We start from the raw sequence: 15310 nt of genomic DNA on the forward strand, positions 1-15310 counted from the left end.
AGGCAGCAGCAGGCTTCTTGGCCTGTTTACCTTTGTTCCAAGCCTGGTTAGGTCTCCAGACTGACTTGGATTGGACAGAATTCCCCTCTTGCTTTGCTGCAGGGGAAGCTGAACCACCCTTGAAGTTCCGAAAGGAACGAAAATTATTTTGTTTGGTCCTCATCATATTTGTTTTATCCTGAGGGAGGGCATGGCCTTTCCCTCCAGTGATGTCTGAAATAATCTCTTTCAGTGCAGGCCCGAATAGGGTCTTTCCCTTGAAAGGGATGTTCAACAGTTTAGATTTTGATGACACATCAGCAGACCAGGACTTAAGCCATAACGCCCTGCATGCTAAAATGGCAAAACCTGAATTCTTTGCCGCTAATTTAGCCATTTGGAAAGCGGCATCTGTAATGAAAGAATTAGCCAACTTAAGGGCCTTAATTCTATCCATAATATCCTCTAATGGAGTCACCATCTGGAGAGCCTCAAACCAGAAAGCAGCTGCAATAGTTACAGGAACAATGCATGCAATAGGTTGGAGAAGAAAACCTTGAACAAAAATTTTCTTTAGGAGACCCTCTAATTTTTTATCCATAGGATCTTTGAAAGCACAACTGTCTTCTATAGGTATAGTTGTACGCTTAGAGTAGAAATAGCTCCCTCCACCTTAGGAACCGTCTGCCACGAGCCCTGCATGGTGTCAAATATGGGAAACATTTTCTTAAAAACAGGAGGGGGAGCGAACGGAATACCTAGTCTATCCCACTCCTTAGTAACAATAGTCACAATCCTCTTAGGGACTGGAAAAACAGTGTAAACAGAAACCTCTAAGTATCTATCCATTTTACACAATTTCTCTGGGACCACTTTAGGGTCACAATCATCTAGAGTAGCTAATACCTCCTTGAGCAATAAGCGGAGGTGTTCAAGCTTAAATTTAAAGGCCGCCATATCAGAATATGTCTGAGGGAGTGTCTTTCCAGAATCAGAAATCTCTCCCTCAGATAACAAATCCCTTACCCCTACTTCAGAACATTGTGAGGGTATATCGGATACGGCTACTAAAGTGTCTGGCGGCTCAGCATTTGTTCTTAACCCAGAGCTGTCACGCTTTCCTTGTTTAGAGAAAACCTCTGTGAGGGTTTTATTCATAACTGTGGCCATGTCTTGTAAAGTAAATGAATTTGACGCACTAGAGGTACTTGGCGTCACTTGTGCGGGCGTTACTGGTTGTGAGGGCTAGATGCTAAACCCTCATTTCCTTCTGTCTGAGAATCATCTATTGCAATATTTTTAAGTGCTAAAATATGTTCTTTATAATTTAGATATATATCAGTGCAAGTGGGACACATTCTAAGAGGGGGTTCCACAATGGCTTCCAAACACATTGAACAAGGATTTTCCTTGGTGTCAGACATGTTAAACAGGCTAGTAATGTAACAAGCAAGCTTGGAAAACACTTTAATCAAAGTAAATAACACTTTAAACAAAAACAGTACTGTGCCTTTAAGAGAAAAAAAGCTGCACAAACTCTGCAAAACAGTGTAAAAAAGCAGTAAACAAAACGGGAGCATCATAAAGCCTTAGTAACTTTGCACAACTATGCAAAAAAACAATTAACCCCTTAACGTAAAAACTGGATTGAAAAAACATCAAAACCGGTAAAATAACGTTCAGCACCTTGCCACAGCTCTGCTGTGGCGCCTACCTGCCCTTTAGGTACGATATGTGTGGAAAAAAAACCTCTTTACAGCCCTCAAACACAGTAGGAACCTCTGGAGAAGTAGCTGGATGCTTCTGAGGAAAAGAAACTGCGCAACTGAGGCGCGAAAATAGGCCCCTCCGACCTCACTCAATGTTATAGGGCCTAAAAGAAACACAACAGTGTTTTTTAAACTAGCCATGTGGGTTAATAACCCTTAAACAAGCCACAAAGACCCTTTAAAGTCCCTCAAAAAACGTTATATGTTGCAATAAAACCAAAACGTTGTTTCCCATCAGTGTCACCAGTAACTAATGAGCCCTTTATGCAAACTTGGATTCCTTTTTACTGAATACAGCTTACCTTTCCCTCATGGGGATATTGCCAGCCTTTTCTAGAAATAACAGTCTGTCTAGAAAAAAAATAGACTGAACATACCTCAATGCAGTTTAGCCTGCAAACCGTTCCCCCAACTGAAGTTTTCCTGTACTCTTCAGCCCTTGTGAGAACAGCAGTGGATCTTAGTTACAATGTGCTAAGATCATCATCCTCCTTGCAGAAATCTTCATCCCTTTTCTGCCAGAGTGTAAATAGTACACACCGGTTTGCTTGAGAAAATAAAAACTAACATTTTTGTCACCACACTCACTTTACCCTTACTAGCAGTTAAGCAGGCAAAGAGACTGACTGGGGGGGGGGGGGGGGGGGGGGGGGGGGGGGACTATATAGACAGCTCTACTGTGGGAGCTCTCTTTGCCACTTCCTGTTGGGAAGGAGAATATCCCACAAGTATGGATGAATCCGTGGACTTGATACATCTTACAAGAGAAATATTATAAATATAATATATTTTACTACTACAGAACAGTCTCTAGCTCTACTCCATCATCAGAATATAGAGGATGAGTTAGTTTTTAAGTGATTTAGATTCCCAGAATCTCCTAAACAGTACACCGTGATGCAGTCAGTGCACATATTTTTGTTTTTTATAATATTGTTCCTCTAATATTAAATAGTTAATGTTATATTTACATTACCCTTATTATACCATTTTGCAGTCCAGTAGTGTACCACAACACAAATAATTTTTAATAAATAATTAAAAGAGATCTCTTATTATATTAGTTTATGTTCCCAAATAAGTTATATTGGTTTAATAATATGTTTATTTATGGATGGATGCATGCATTGCTGCAGCAAGTGCAAATAAAGTAATATTTTCAGTAGTGTTAAATAAATTGTTTAATGCTAAATGAGGGCGTTAGTCATTTAATAAAATCGCAAGTTTTGTTTTGGTCATATCGCTATATATATATATATATATATATATATATATATATATATATATATATATATATATATATATATATATATATATATATATATATATATATACACACACACACATATATATATATATACATACACACAGTCTTATAATAAGATAGCACTTACTGGATTTAAAGTAAAACTTAGCTTTTATTGTAGTAAATCAATGTAAAAAATGTCCCATGACGTTTCAGAGCCAACTAGCAACTTTATCAAATGGATCAACCGTTCATCAGGTAGATGGCATAGCCTGACACCCGGAAAGCAAGATAAAAATATGAGGAAAAATATGAGGAAGCTGCAGTCTTATATACCCTGCATCTAATTGAATTGATTGTCAGGAACAGTGCTTGCTTGCACGTCCATGCACGCGTCACTTAAGCCATGCCCCTTCCGGTACTTGCAACGACCAGTACCAGCACCGTCTTCAGTATTGACATCTCAATTCTGATTCGAACTGGGCACATGGCTAATTTGCATATCTGATGTTCTGGGTGACGTAGGATTTCAGGGGAGCGTCTCTATACAAAAAACTGCAGCTATCCCGAAAAGATGTTAAAAAATACACTGTATGCAAAGGACACAATTAAAAAGGATCAGTAGGTTATGTTGTGCATATGAAGATTATAAACATAGTTCAGGTTTGGAGGGTGTAAACGATGTTATGTTCAAAGAGTGTGGACCTGCATCAATAGTTTGTTGCATAGAGTCAGGGATGCACAATTCCTATCGCTCGACGCCCGAGGCATGCAGTTCTTTGGGACGGGCATGTGTTTTTTTTTTTTTTACATTTAGCCCTGCTGCGGGCAAGCAGACCACAGCAAGTCTAAAGCTTTTTTTATATTATTTTTTATTTGTCATTTTAACAGCGACCAGCAGGGGGTGCGGCAGTACATACTTGTCAATGTGTGGCTTGCAGGAGCGCTAATAAGGTGCCAGGGATCTGTTAAGTATACAGACCACAGCGCTGGGGTTATTAAAGGCAGTTGTTAAAACTTTTTCTGCACATTTTTGTTCCTCTTTCCATCTCAAATGAGGGATACAAAAAAGTGTAGCATAGGTTTTGCGCTCCAGTGTCGCCTCGAGTCACTGAGAAGAAGTGCGGCAACATGTAGGTGGTAAGTAATTTTTCCATTCACCTAATCTTTTGCCCCTGCTGTGTTCACCGCAGATCCTTGAATTGTAATCTTAATAGGTTCAGTGTGGTCTCCCCTCCTCTCTACCGGAACTCCTGTAAAGCTTGTGCCTCCGTTGTTCATACATACACACACTGGATATAAAAAGTCTACACACCCCTGTTAAAATGTCAGGTTTCTGTGATGTAAAAAAAATGAAACAAAAATAATTTCAGAACTTTTTCCACTTTTAATGTGACCTATAAACTGTACAACTTGATTGAAAAACAAACTGAAACTTCTAGGTGGAGGGAAGTAAAAATAAAAAAAATAAAATATGGTTGCATAAGTGTGCACACCCACACCCTCATAACTGGGGATGTAGATGTGTAGAATTGAGCAATCACATTCAAAATCATGTTAAATAGGAGTTAGTACATACCTGACATTTAAAATGCCTCTGATTAATCCCAAATAAAGTTTAGCTGTTCTAGTAGGTCTTTACTACATTTTCTTAGTCACAACCTACAGCAAAAGCCATGGTTCGCAGAGAGCTTCCAAAGCATCAGAGGGATCTCTTTGATAAAAGGTATCAGTCAGGAGAACGGTACAAAAGAATTTCCAAGGCATTAGCTATACCATGTAACACAGTGAAGACAGTCATCAAGTGGAGAAAATATGGCGCAACAGTGACATTACCAAGAACTGGACATCCCTCCAAAATTGATGAAAAGACGAGAAGAAAACTGGTCTGGGAGGCTACCAAGAGGCCTACAGCACCATTAAAGGAGCTGCAGGAATATCTGGCAAGTACTGGCTGTGTGGTGCATGTGACAACAATCGCCCATATTCTTCATACGTCTGGGCTATGGGGTAGAGTGGCAAGACAGAAGCCTTTTCTTATGAAAGAAAAAAAAAAAAAAAAAATCCACGCCCAGCTAAATTTTTTTGCAAAAACGCATCTGAAGTCTCCCAAAAAGTTTTCTGGTTTGATGAAAACAAGATTAAACTTTTTGGCCATAATTCCAAAAGAGATGTTCGGCGCAAAAACAACACTGCATATATATATATATATTCAAGGTAGAGGGAATTATGAACAGTTCCAAATACCAGACAATATTGGCACAAAACCTTCAGGCTTCTGCTAGAAAGCTGAACATGAAGAGGAACTTCCATCTTTCAGCATGACAATGCCCCAAAGCATACATCCAAATCAACAAAGGAATGGCTTCACCAGAAGAAGAATAAAGTTTTGGGATGGCCCAGTCAGAACCCAGACCTGAATCCAATTGAAAATCTGTGGGGTGATCTTAAGTGGGCTGTGCACAAGAGATGCTCTCACAATCTGACAGACTTGGAGTGTTTTTGCAAAGAAGAGTGGGCAAATCTTGCCAAGTCAAGGTGTGCCATGCTGAAAAACTCATATCCAAAAAGACTGAGTGCTGTAATAAAATCAAAGGGTGCATCAACAAAGTATTATGCAACCATATTATTTTAGTTTTTTTATTTCTACTTCCCTCCACCTAAAAGATTTTAGTTTGTTTTGCAATTGAGTTGTACAGTTTATAGGTCACATTAAAAAGGTGGAAAAAGTTCTAAAATGATTTATCTTTGTCTCATTTTTTAGATCACAGAAACATGACATTTTAACAGGGGTGTGTAGACTTTTTATATCGTATGTACATACATATACATACAATTTTAAATTACCATCTCAAAAGTGTTTAATGTCCCCTTAAGTATAGCATTGCATAATAAAAAGGCAATGTAGTAGTAGTAACACAATTTTAGATAAGCAGTAGATATTTTCCGAAAATTTTTAAAGGGCCCTCCTTCAATTTTCCAACCCGATGTATCATGTATCAGCCTATACACTAAACTCTTGCACATGCTCTGTAGGAGCTGGGGCCTATGAAAATGTGCAAATAAGACTGTGCACAATTTTTTTTTTTTTTAATGAAAGTACTTTGGAATGTTTTTGTGTTTTTTTAATGGCATGCTCTATACGAGTCATGAAAGCGTCATTTTGGCAGTGTCCCTTAAAAACTTATCTATGTAAGGCATGTGTGTGAAACGTCAAACAGCATGCACTGGAGCTATGTTGTTTACGATAAAGACAGACAATTTAGCTGTTGAGTAGAGGTACAGTGTGCAAAATTTGCCTATGATGTATATGAAACAAAAACTGTTAAGTCAGCACCAATTGTCTGAAATGCAAGTCTGTCAAAAGATCTGAGATAAGGGGGCAGTCTAAAGAGGCTTAGATACAAGGTAATCAGAGGTAAAAAGTATATTAATATAACTATTGGTTATGGAAAACTGGGGAATGGGTAATAAAGGGATCACCATAACATTTGTTACATTATGTACTTAATTTTTGTGCTTTGGATAGCATAAAATGTTATATTATTAAAAAGTAGTACACTACCCACATCCGACTAGTTTATGTCACCCATCTGGCAACATTTTCAGTGGAGAACACTGAATGCAAATTACACTGGATCACAAACATGAAATATTTACACACGCGCACTATAACAACCCAGTAAAAGATGGATATGTGTTTAACAGATGCAAAGCAGAGTAAAGATCCAGCTGCACCAAAGTTAAATTTTAGGTAGCCCTGGTGGCACCCATGGTGTTTGACAGTCTAACCTAGGTATCAAGAAACCACTGGTGCCTTAAAGTTAGGTATAGAATAAATAAGTAAAAAGGCGCTAGAGTCAATAACTCAAACTATCTTCTTCCTAGATCCTGTAGTATAAATATTTGAAAAAAAAGGAGGCGAAGAAGAGGCGCTAAAAGCAGCACTAGAAGTTAATGAGGGTGTATGTTCCCTGGATATTATTTAGTGAAATGTCAATTTTTGATACTATGCAATTTTATGCTCACTATGAACCAATAGGTATAAAAGGTATTTGTATGTGTAGAAAATGCACTTGATAGATTACAAAGTGTTTTATAACAATTATACCTCATAAAAATACATCTCCAAAAATAGTATAGAATGAATATGGTAAACTTGCTTCATAAAAAAAACAAGAAAAAAAAATTTAGTGTTGCAACACTAAAAAATAGAGCTCTAGCAGAAGGTAGTTAAAGACTGACACACACAGTGTCACCGCCTGTAACGATGGAGGCTCCGGCTCCATATGTGGGAGATGCCCGAAGCTCCTGATCTCGGCCGTAACTTAACAGCCGAGATTGCTGGAGAATATACATCTATATCTATCTATATCTCGTTTTGGGTGAAGGGGTTAACGGGACAGTCAACACCAGACATTTAGAATATCCCTTTATTACCCATTCCCCAGTTTTGCATAATCAACAGTTATAGTAATATACTTTTTACCTCTAAGCCTCTGCCAACTGCCCCCTTATTTCAGTTATTTTGACAGACTTGCAATTTAGCCAATTAGTGCCGACTCCCAGGCAACTTCACGTGTGTGAGCTCAATGTTATTTATATGACACACATGAACTAACACAGTGGTGAAAAATTGTCAGAATGCATTCAGATTAGAGGCGGCCTTCAAGGGCTAAGAAATTAGCATATGAGCTTACCTAGGTTTAGCTTTCAAATAAGAATACCAAATGAACAAAGCAAAATTGATAAAAGTAAATTGGAAAGTTGTTTAAAATTACATGCGCCATCTGAATCATGAAAGTTTATTTTGGACTTGACTGTCCCGTAATCTCACTACTTATTAGATATACCCCTCCAAGAACATTAATTTTATTATATAGTTTTTATCATCTACAAAATCTCACTATTTCTCTTGAAGATGAAGACCAATATCACTGATGAATGTGATAATGCAGGTCCAACATATAGTTGTTAAATTGAAGTCTATTTCCCCTCCATTGTGTTAACACGCACATCCATATATAACACCTTATTTCATTTTTAATGCTTGCCCATCTCTCCTTACACTTAGGTTCATGTACAGATCTATTAGACTCCAATCAATCTTCTATTCAGTGAGCTTCTTCAAAACTTAGTATGGGTTGATTCTGTGTACATAGATTTGCAGAGGAGCAATGGCATTAACCTCTTAAGGACATATGACGGAAGTTTTCCGTCATAAAACAATTGAGCAAACTGAAAGCTGTGTCCTTAAAGGGTTAAAGGGACGGTAAAGTAAACACACACAAAAAAAAAACAAAAAACTCATGACTCAAATTTTTAACAATTTACTTAACAAAATTTGCTTTGTTCTTGCTATCCAATGTTGAAAAGAAAATATAGGTAGGCTCAGAAGCATTGCACTACTGTAAGACAGATGCTTGTCTGTCTCACTCAGCTAAGACCCAGTAGAGCAGGGTTCTCAAAGTACTGACCCGTGGGCCATTTCCGGCCCAAGAACCAGTTACACTGAGGCCCGCCACTGACACCTCATAACAAAAGATGTGGGCTGATTAATGCAACACTGGGAGCGGGAGGAGCTGCAGCTCTAGGCCCATAGCAGTTTGTGGGTGTGGCAGCAGAGGAGCAAAGCGAGCGAGTAAAGGAGTGTTTTGCCAGGAGCTTTGTTTGGCCTGGACTCTGGAGTGAGCAGTTACAAGGGGACCCAGAACTTCACTGGGGTAGTGTTGTGTCACTCAGTGAGACTGTGGGGGCAAACTGAGCCTGAGCAGGCAGCCGCATAGGTGGGAAAGCAAGGTGACTTGAGTAAAGTACAGCTGCCTTATAAAAAATGTTTGTGTATGTAAAATTTCTATTGGAGAGGGATTGCATAGCTTGCTTTATTGTTTAAAACACTGTGCCATGCCATAACGTGTGTGTGTGTAATGATTATATATATGTATATAGTTCCATTTTGTTTGAAATTTTGGAAACTGCCCCCATGGGAGAAGAAAACGTGACCAGTGGCCCCAAGGTGAGTTGAGTTTGAAACCCCTGCAGCAGAGCATTGCTCTCTTCCCACGAAGGATACCAAGTGAATAAAGCAAATTTGATAATAGAAGTAAATTTGAAAGCCAAAAAGTTTTATTACACGATTATTTCTCAACTCTCTATGTTTATTTTAGAACATTGTTTGCTGTTAAGGAGCATGTTATTTCTGCACACACAAATTCATAGTTTTGAGAATGCCAAAACTAAAAATGTGATAATATCTTCAAGATAGAAAAATTGCCCAAAATAATGCTCTGGGAGAGCATGATATTGTGAATGTATTAAAGGGACATGCCACCCACATTTTTTCTTTTATGATTTAGAAAGAGAATGCAATTTTAAACATCTTTCTAATTTACTTATATTATCTAATTTGTTTTATTGTCTTGATATTCTTTGATGAAAAGCATATCTAGATATGCTCACTAGCTGCTGATTGGTTGCTGCACATAGAAGCATCTTGTGATTGGCTCACCATGTGCATTGCTTTTTCTTCAACTAAGGATATTTAAAAAATGAAGCAAAATAAATAATGGAAGTAAATTGTAATGTTGTTTAAATTTCTATTCTGTATCTGAATCATGAAAGAAAGATTTTGGGTTTAGTGGCCCTTTAATGGAATTTACCAAAATAGTTAATCACAGCCATGAATACACTGCATCTTGCTATTTAATTAAAAACAAATTATAATTTTAGGATGAACAACCTTTAGATTACAATGCATCTTAAACAGAAACTAACTTCACATAGATTTTTCCTCAAAAAGCATTTTATGCATAATTTTTTTTTTTTTAAATCCTATTTAAATAAAAAAAAAAAATACTTCTACTTTTCTCGTGCGACAGGAAAAGAAATCTCTGTACTATCTATCAGACTCACAAAATTGCCACTTGACCCTATCCCTTCACAACTTCTCTCTCTCTGCTTCACTAACCAAATGAACTAACTAATCTCTTTAACCAGTAGCTCACCGCTGGAACATTCCCTGACACATTCAAGCATGTGTCAATAACACTAATCCTAAAAAAAAAAAAAAAAAACTAGCTTGACAACTCCACCCCTTCTATCAGCCAGCCTCCCTACTTTCCTTCACGTTTATATTATTGGAACGACTAACCTATAATCACCTAACATAATTTCTCTCAACTCATTACTTGATTCACTACTATCTGGTTTCCGCCCTGAACACTTATCAGCTAAAGTAAAGGGACACTACTCTTTACAAATTCTTCCAGACCTATCTGTTGCTTTAGACAGTTGACCATCCTCTCCTCTTGAAAATTCTACATTCACTTGGCATCCTAGACACAGCCCTCTCTTGGTTTTCTTCATCTCTCTCAAACCGCTCAATTTCAGTCTCCTTTAAAAGCATATCCTCTGATTCTTTGCCTCTCTCAGTTGGAGTCCTGCAAGGTTCCGTGTTTTGGATCCCCCTTGCTTTCCTCTCTACACATGCTCCCTTGGAAAACGTATCCTACATTCAATTCCAGTACCACTTATATCCTGATAGCCAAATCTGTCTTTCCTCTTCTTATGTCTCTTTCCTCAACCAGAATACCAACTGTCTCTCTGTTATTTCCTCTTAGATGTCCTCACACTACCACCAATTCAATTTGTATAAAAATGAGCTACTTATTGCCCTCTCTTAGAGGCATCAGACACCTGAAATTTTCCCACAGTTGGAGAGACTATTCTCAATACTGTGTGCATTGTCACAAATTTGACTATAGCAATCTACTTCTAAATTGCCTTCCCAAACACTGCCTCTCCTCCTTTAAATCTATTATGAATGCTTCACTTAGATTCATCCACCTAAATCGCATATCTACAGCAGCTACTCTGTCAGTCTCTACACTGGCTCCCCATACACTCCAGAATAAAATTTGAAGTATTAATCCTAACTTACAAAGCACTCAACAGCCTCACTCCAAATTATATATCCCCTCTCATCTCTAAATACTCCCTGACCCATCTTGCTAGATCAACCTCTGACATTCTTTCACTCCAACCCTATTATCTTTATGTCCCTCTCCAAGACTTCACGCTCTGCTCCTGTTCTCTGTAACTTTCTACCACACTCCATAAGACTGTCTCCAACCTTGTATAGCTTCAGATGCACCTTGAAAAATCCATCTATTCAGAGTCTTCTCCTCTGTTTTTCATCCTAACCAAAAAAAATTCTTGAACTGCCTTGACTCACTGCTATAACTTCAATCCATGTGACAAGGTACCCCCAAAACCTAATGTTGCTGCACCTACAACCTGTAGACTGTAAGCTCTCAGGAGCAGGGCCCTCTTCCTCCTGTACTAGATTAGTTTAGGCTTATGGTTTTCGTATCTTATCACAAATCCTTGTCATTGTATACCCTCTCCCTGTACACAGCGCTATACAAATAAATGACAATAATACCTTTCATATAGAGAACCACACTAACACTGAAAAAGTGGAAAATACAGCATACATTACATTTGTGGTATTAGATTGTCTTATTATGCAATTCTCTATTTAATAGTCCTAAGAAAACTGCATCAATTGTGGAAGAAAAAATAAATATTGAAGGCCCTGATTAAAATATAAAAGGTAACAGCAACTTGTAAGTAAACCAAAACTAGGTTGTAGCTCCTCAAATAGGGCAAGCAGGGAAGCACATATATGTGTGGGAGTGACAGGCGTTGAACTAAAACACGTTATCTAGAACCGATTTTGATAAACGCCTGTGACCCCTTTTTACATTGGAATATTTTTTTTGCACTTCCTTATTATAACATTGTCCAAAACAAACCCCTTGCCAGGTGGATGAGGGGATTATTAGCAACAATAAGTAAACAACTTTTGTTGACATTGCTCATTACTAATGGTTAAACTCAGTCTCTTGAGAAGTGTGCACACAAAAAAATGTGGCCTTTTGCAATTTTTGCCCAAACTACTAAAATGTGTGCACATTTAAAGAGGTACAAAATTAGTAATGTGGCTCCCACCTCACAATAAGTAAAATAAAAGGCATATCCACACACACATTCCCTGCTCTCCTATTCATCTCCCTGTGCGCAGTACATCAAACATTTGAAGACACTAGGGCTGCACGGGTTTAAACCGCAAAAAACGTGAGTGTATGCGATTTTTAGCCACGCCCCCCCTATGACGTACAAGAGGGGGCTCGTATAGGCTAGCCCTCCGCTGCAGAGTAAACCGGGTCTGTCTCTCCCTGTGCAAGCACCTTCTCTGCCCTCTCACTATGGCTGTCTGGACTAGAGCTTCTAAGTCTGGACTCCTGGACAACCTAATGCATGATCACTGGGTGCGTGTACAGGCTGAGCTAATGGGAAAGCCTAACCCTGACACCGGAACCAGAACCTTGTGGAGCACTCAATGGTCTCCGTAATTATGAATCCGATTTAAACTCATCCTTGCACAGCATTTGCTTCCTTTAGTGATCTCCCCTGTTCCCACTTATGTACAGTCCTGTAAGAGTATCCAGGGGACAGGCTATGTCATTTGCCTTTCTTCAGCACACATCTTAGTTAATAGGGAGTGAGACTAGCTGCTTACGTAGAAAGTGGGTTTGGCCGCTTTCTACATGAGATAGAACACTGACCAGGAAGTCAATCGAGGGCGGAGCGACGGCGCTGTCAATAGAAAAAGTAATAATTAAAAAAATATAATTTTACAATTAATTTTTTGTTATTAAAAGTTAGCAATTTCATATATTAGCGCATAGGCTACATATATGAATGATCTGAGAGCCGCAACTTTACCTTCACTTTAAAGTGGAATCTTGGGAATTTGAAAATGTCACCGTTTGTTTTGCTCTATTTTTTTCTGACAAACCGACCCTAACACAGGTATTTAAAGCATCTACTTTACAATTAACATTTTCTGCACTGTGTGAAAGATCTTAGCACTGAAATGTATGTTTAACAGTTATTTTTTAAAAATTGCGATTAAATCGCAATCGTGATTTTTTGGTTCCAAAATCGATATTTACATTTTTCCCCATATCACCCAGCCCTAGAGGACACTTTAAATATTTTAAAGCGACCCCCAGTTTAAGAAGCACAGATCAAGGAAAATTGAGTTTTAAGAGATTTAGATGTTGAAAGTATTAGTATGAGAAAGTGTTAACCCTAAAATAATAGTGTGCAACAGGCAACCCTAACACTTTGCCCCAGCAGCCCATATGTCTTGTGAAGGGATACCCCAATTCACCACAAGAAAAAAAAAAAAAACAAAAAAAAAAAACACATGACTCCCATTAGACATCCACCCACTCTCCTCCAGAAACACAGTTGACCTTAACCCCTTCTGGCCGTTAGGACGTTCCACGCCTTCTTAACAGTGCTGGGCTTTAATACCGAAGGACCACATGGATCATCATAACTTATATGGTGTCCTGCAGCCTCCCCCTTTGACGCAAGCAAGAATCAAACTGAGGGACGTGTCTAGCAGTCCCCCATTATCCAATCACAGCCTGCATTGACGATCACGTGATTTCATTTTACATCAAGTGTTTACAGCATAACTTTACCCTGACACAGCTAGCCACAGTCACTGTTAGTAAACTATTTTGCAGTCTATAGTATTGTCCCTGCTGAAGCCAATAAGCTACAAATTTAAGGCAAGATTACTCTTATGAAGCCTGCAATGGGCATTTGTCCTTAGAACAGGTAGATCCAATTTTTTTCGAACTTAAAGGGACACTGAACCCAAATTTTTTCTCTCATGATTCAGATAGAGCATGCGATTTTAAGCAACTTTCTAATTTACTCCTATTATCAATTTCTCTTCAGTCTCTTGCTTTCTTTATTTGAAAAGCAAGAATGTAAGTTTAGAATCCAGTCCATTTTTGGTTCACAACTTGGGTTATTCTTACTGATTGGACAGCACCAAAAGTGCTGTCCAGGGTCTGAACAAAAAATTGTCTGTCTCCTTAGCTTAGATGCCTTTTTCAAATAACAAAAGCAAGAAAACAAAGAGAAAAAAAATGTTAATAGGAGTAAATTAGAAAGTTGCTTAAAGTTACATACTCTAACTGAACCATGAAAGAGTAAATGTAGGTTTAGTATCCCTTTAAATGAAAGCATATTGAAAATGTGTTTTACAAAGCAGAATGAAACATAGTATATTAAATATGTCCGTTTAACCCCATCTTCTTTAGACTTAAAACACTATGTATCCACCAATTGTTTGCCTCTGTAAAAGCACCACTCCCAACTCAAACTAAAAGCACAATTCATTAACTTTTCTAAATCTGTCGGGACAACTGCACATCGGGTGTTGTACTGGATATAAAACACGTGTTTTAAGCAAAGCCTGCAATGGCCTTCACTGTGATTATCTTGTCCGACAATAAAACGATATCATGAAAACACATAAGCACCTGTATTTCATCTATGTATGGACATGAGTAATCGCCTTAACCGTGGGTGAAAATATACGCGACTTAGTTCTCTGGTTGCCTAAGCAGTTTAACCCGCTAGGAAACACCACATTGTAGCCATTTCTGACAAGGGTTAGCACAATATCTACATCAGGCTCTGCGACCCGCACCAGCGGAACGTGCACGATAAAGACCCCGGGAGCTTTCTATACTCCATCCCGCCACTCCCCAACAAGGCCTAATCCATAGCACCTGCACACTAGGCCCAGGCGACATCAACGTTACGGGGACACCCCGTGTTAGGCCTCACGTCCCACTCAACCACCTAAACCACACGCAGACGAACAATTACCTCCAAATCTCGTCCTTTGTTCTTGAAATTCTTCAAGCGCTGGTTATCCAGTTTATCGTTGTCAGCCATGATGGAAGCGCCGGGCCTCTTGCAGTTCCACTACGGAGTAGGTGTACAGAAGAATGTGTAATCTGGTTTTGTGAGGAAAGATAACTATACCAAGACACCCACAACGTGTAACACGTTAATTAGACTGGAAAACTTCAACAAGCTCGATAGCCGCAACCCAGAGCGGAATGCCGGTAACAAGAAAGCCTCGGACTGGGAGGTACAATCCCACCCCCTCTACAGGAATCCCCGTCTATGATTGGATGGTACGCCTCCTTCTGGCTACGGGTATTGCGCAAGGTTTCCGGTGACCATTTAGTCCTCCTAACGCTGGGGGGCGCAATGCGAACAGTATTACCAAAGCTGCAAAGGTTCGATACAACTGAAACGCCTCAATCTGCTTACGCAACTTCCGTACTGACGTAAGCATGCTACGCAGTAGAAATTGGTTGGTTTAATCGTCTTTCCAGTTTAGTTGGATTTTAAGCATTCAAGTGTTACTTAA

The 15310-nt window shown here is 38.8% G+C and overlaps 1 protein-coding gene across 1 annotated transcript in view; it reads right to left on the reverse strand.

Moving 5' to 3' along the window:
* Positions 1-15054, reverse strand: part of KPNA4 (karyopherin subunit alpha 4) — a 182840-nt gene extending 167786 nt beyond the window's left edge. The window contains exon 1 of the mRNA XM_053711802.1: positions 14758-15054. Within this exon, the coding sequence (XP_053567777.1) occupies positions 14758-14826 (69 nt within the window). The 5' untranslated portion in view covers positions 14827-15054. The remainder of the gene's footprint in view (positions 1-14757) is intronic.
* Between the last annotated feature and the right edge of the window lie 256 nt (positions 15055-15310).

The sequence above is a fragment of the Bombina bombina genome, chromosome 4, assembly GCF_027579735.1.
Source record: "Bombina bombina isolate aBomBom1 chromosome 4, aBomBom1.pri, whole genome shotgun sequence".
In the NCBI taxonomy this organism is placed as follows: domain Eukaryota; kingdom Metazoa; phylum Chordata; class Amphibia; order Anura; family Bombinatoridae; genus Bombina; species Bombina bombina.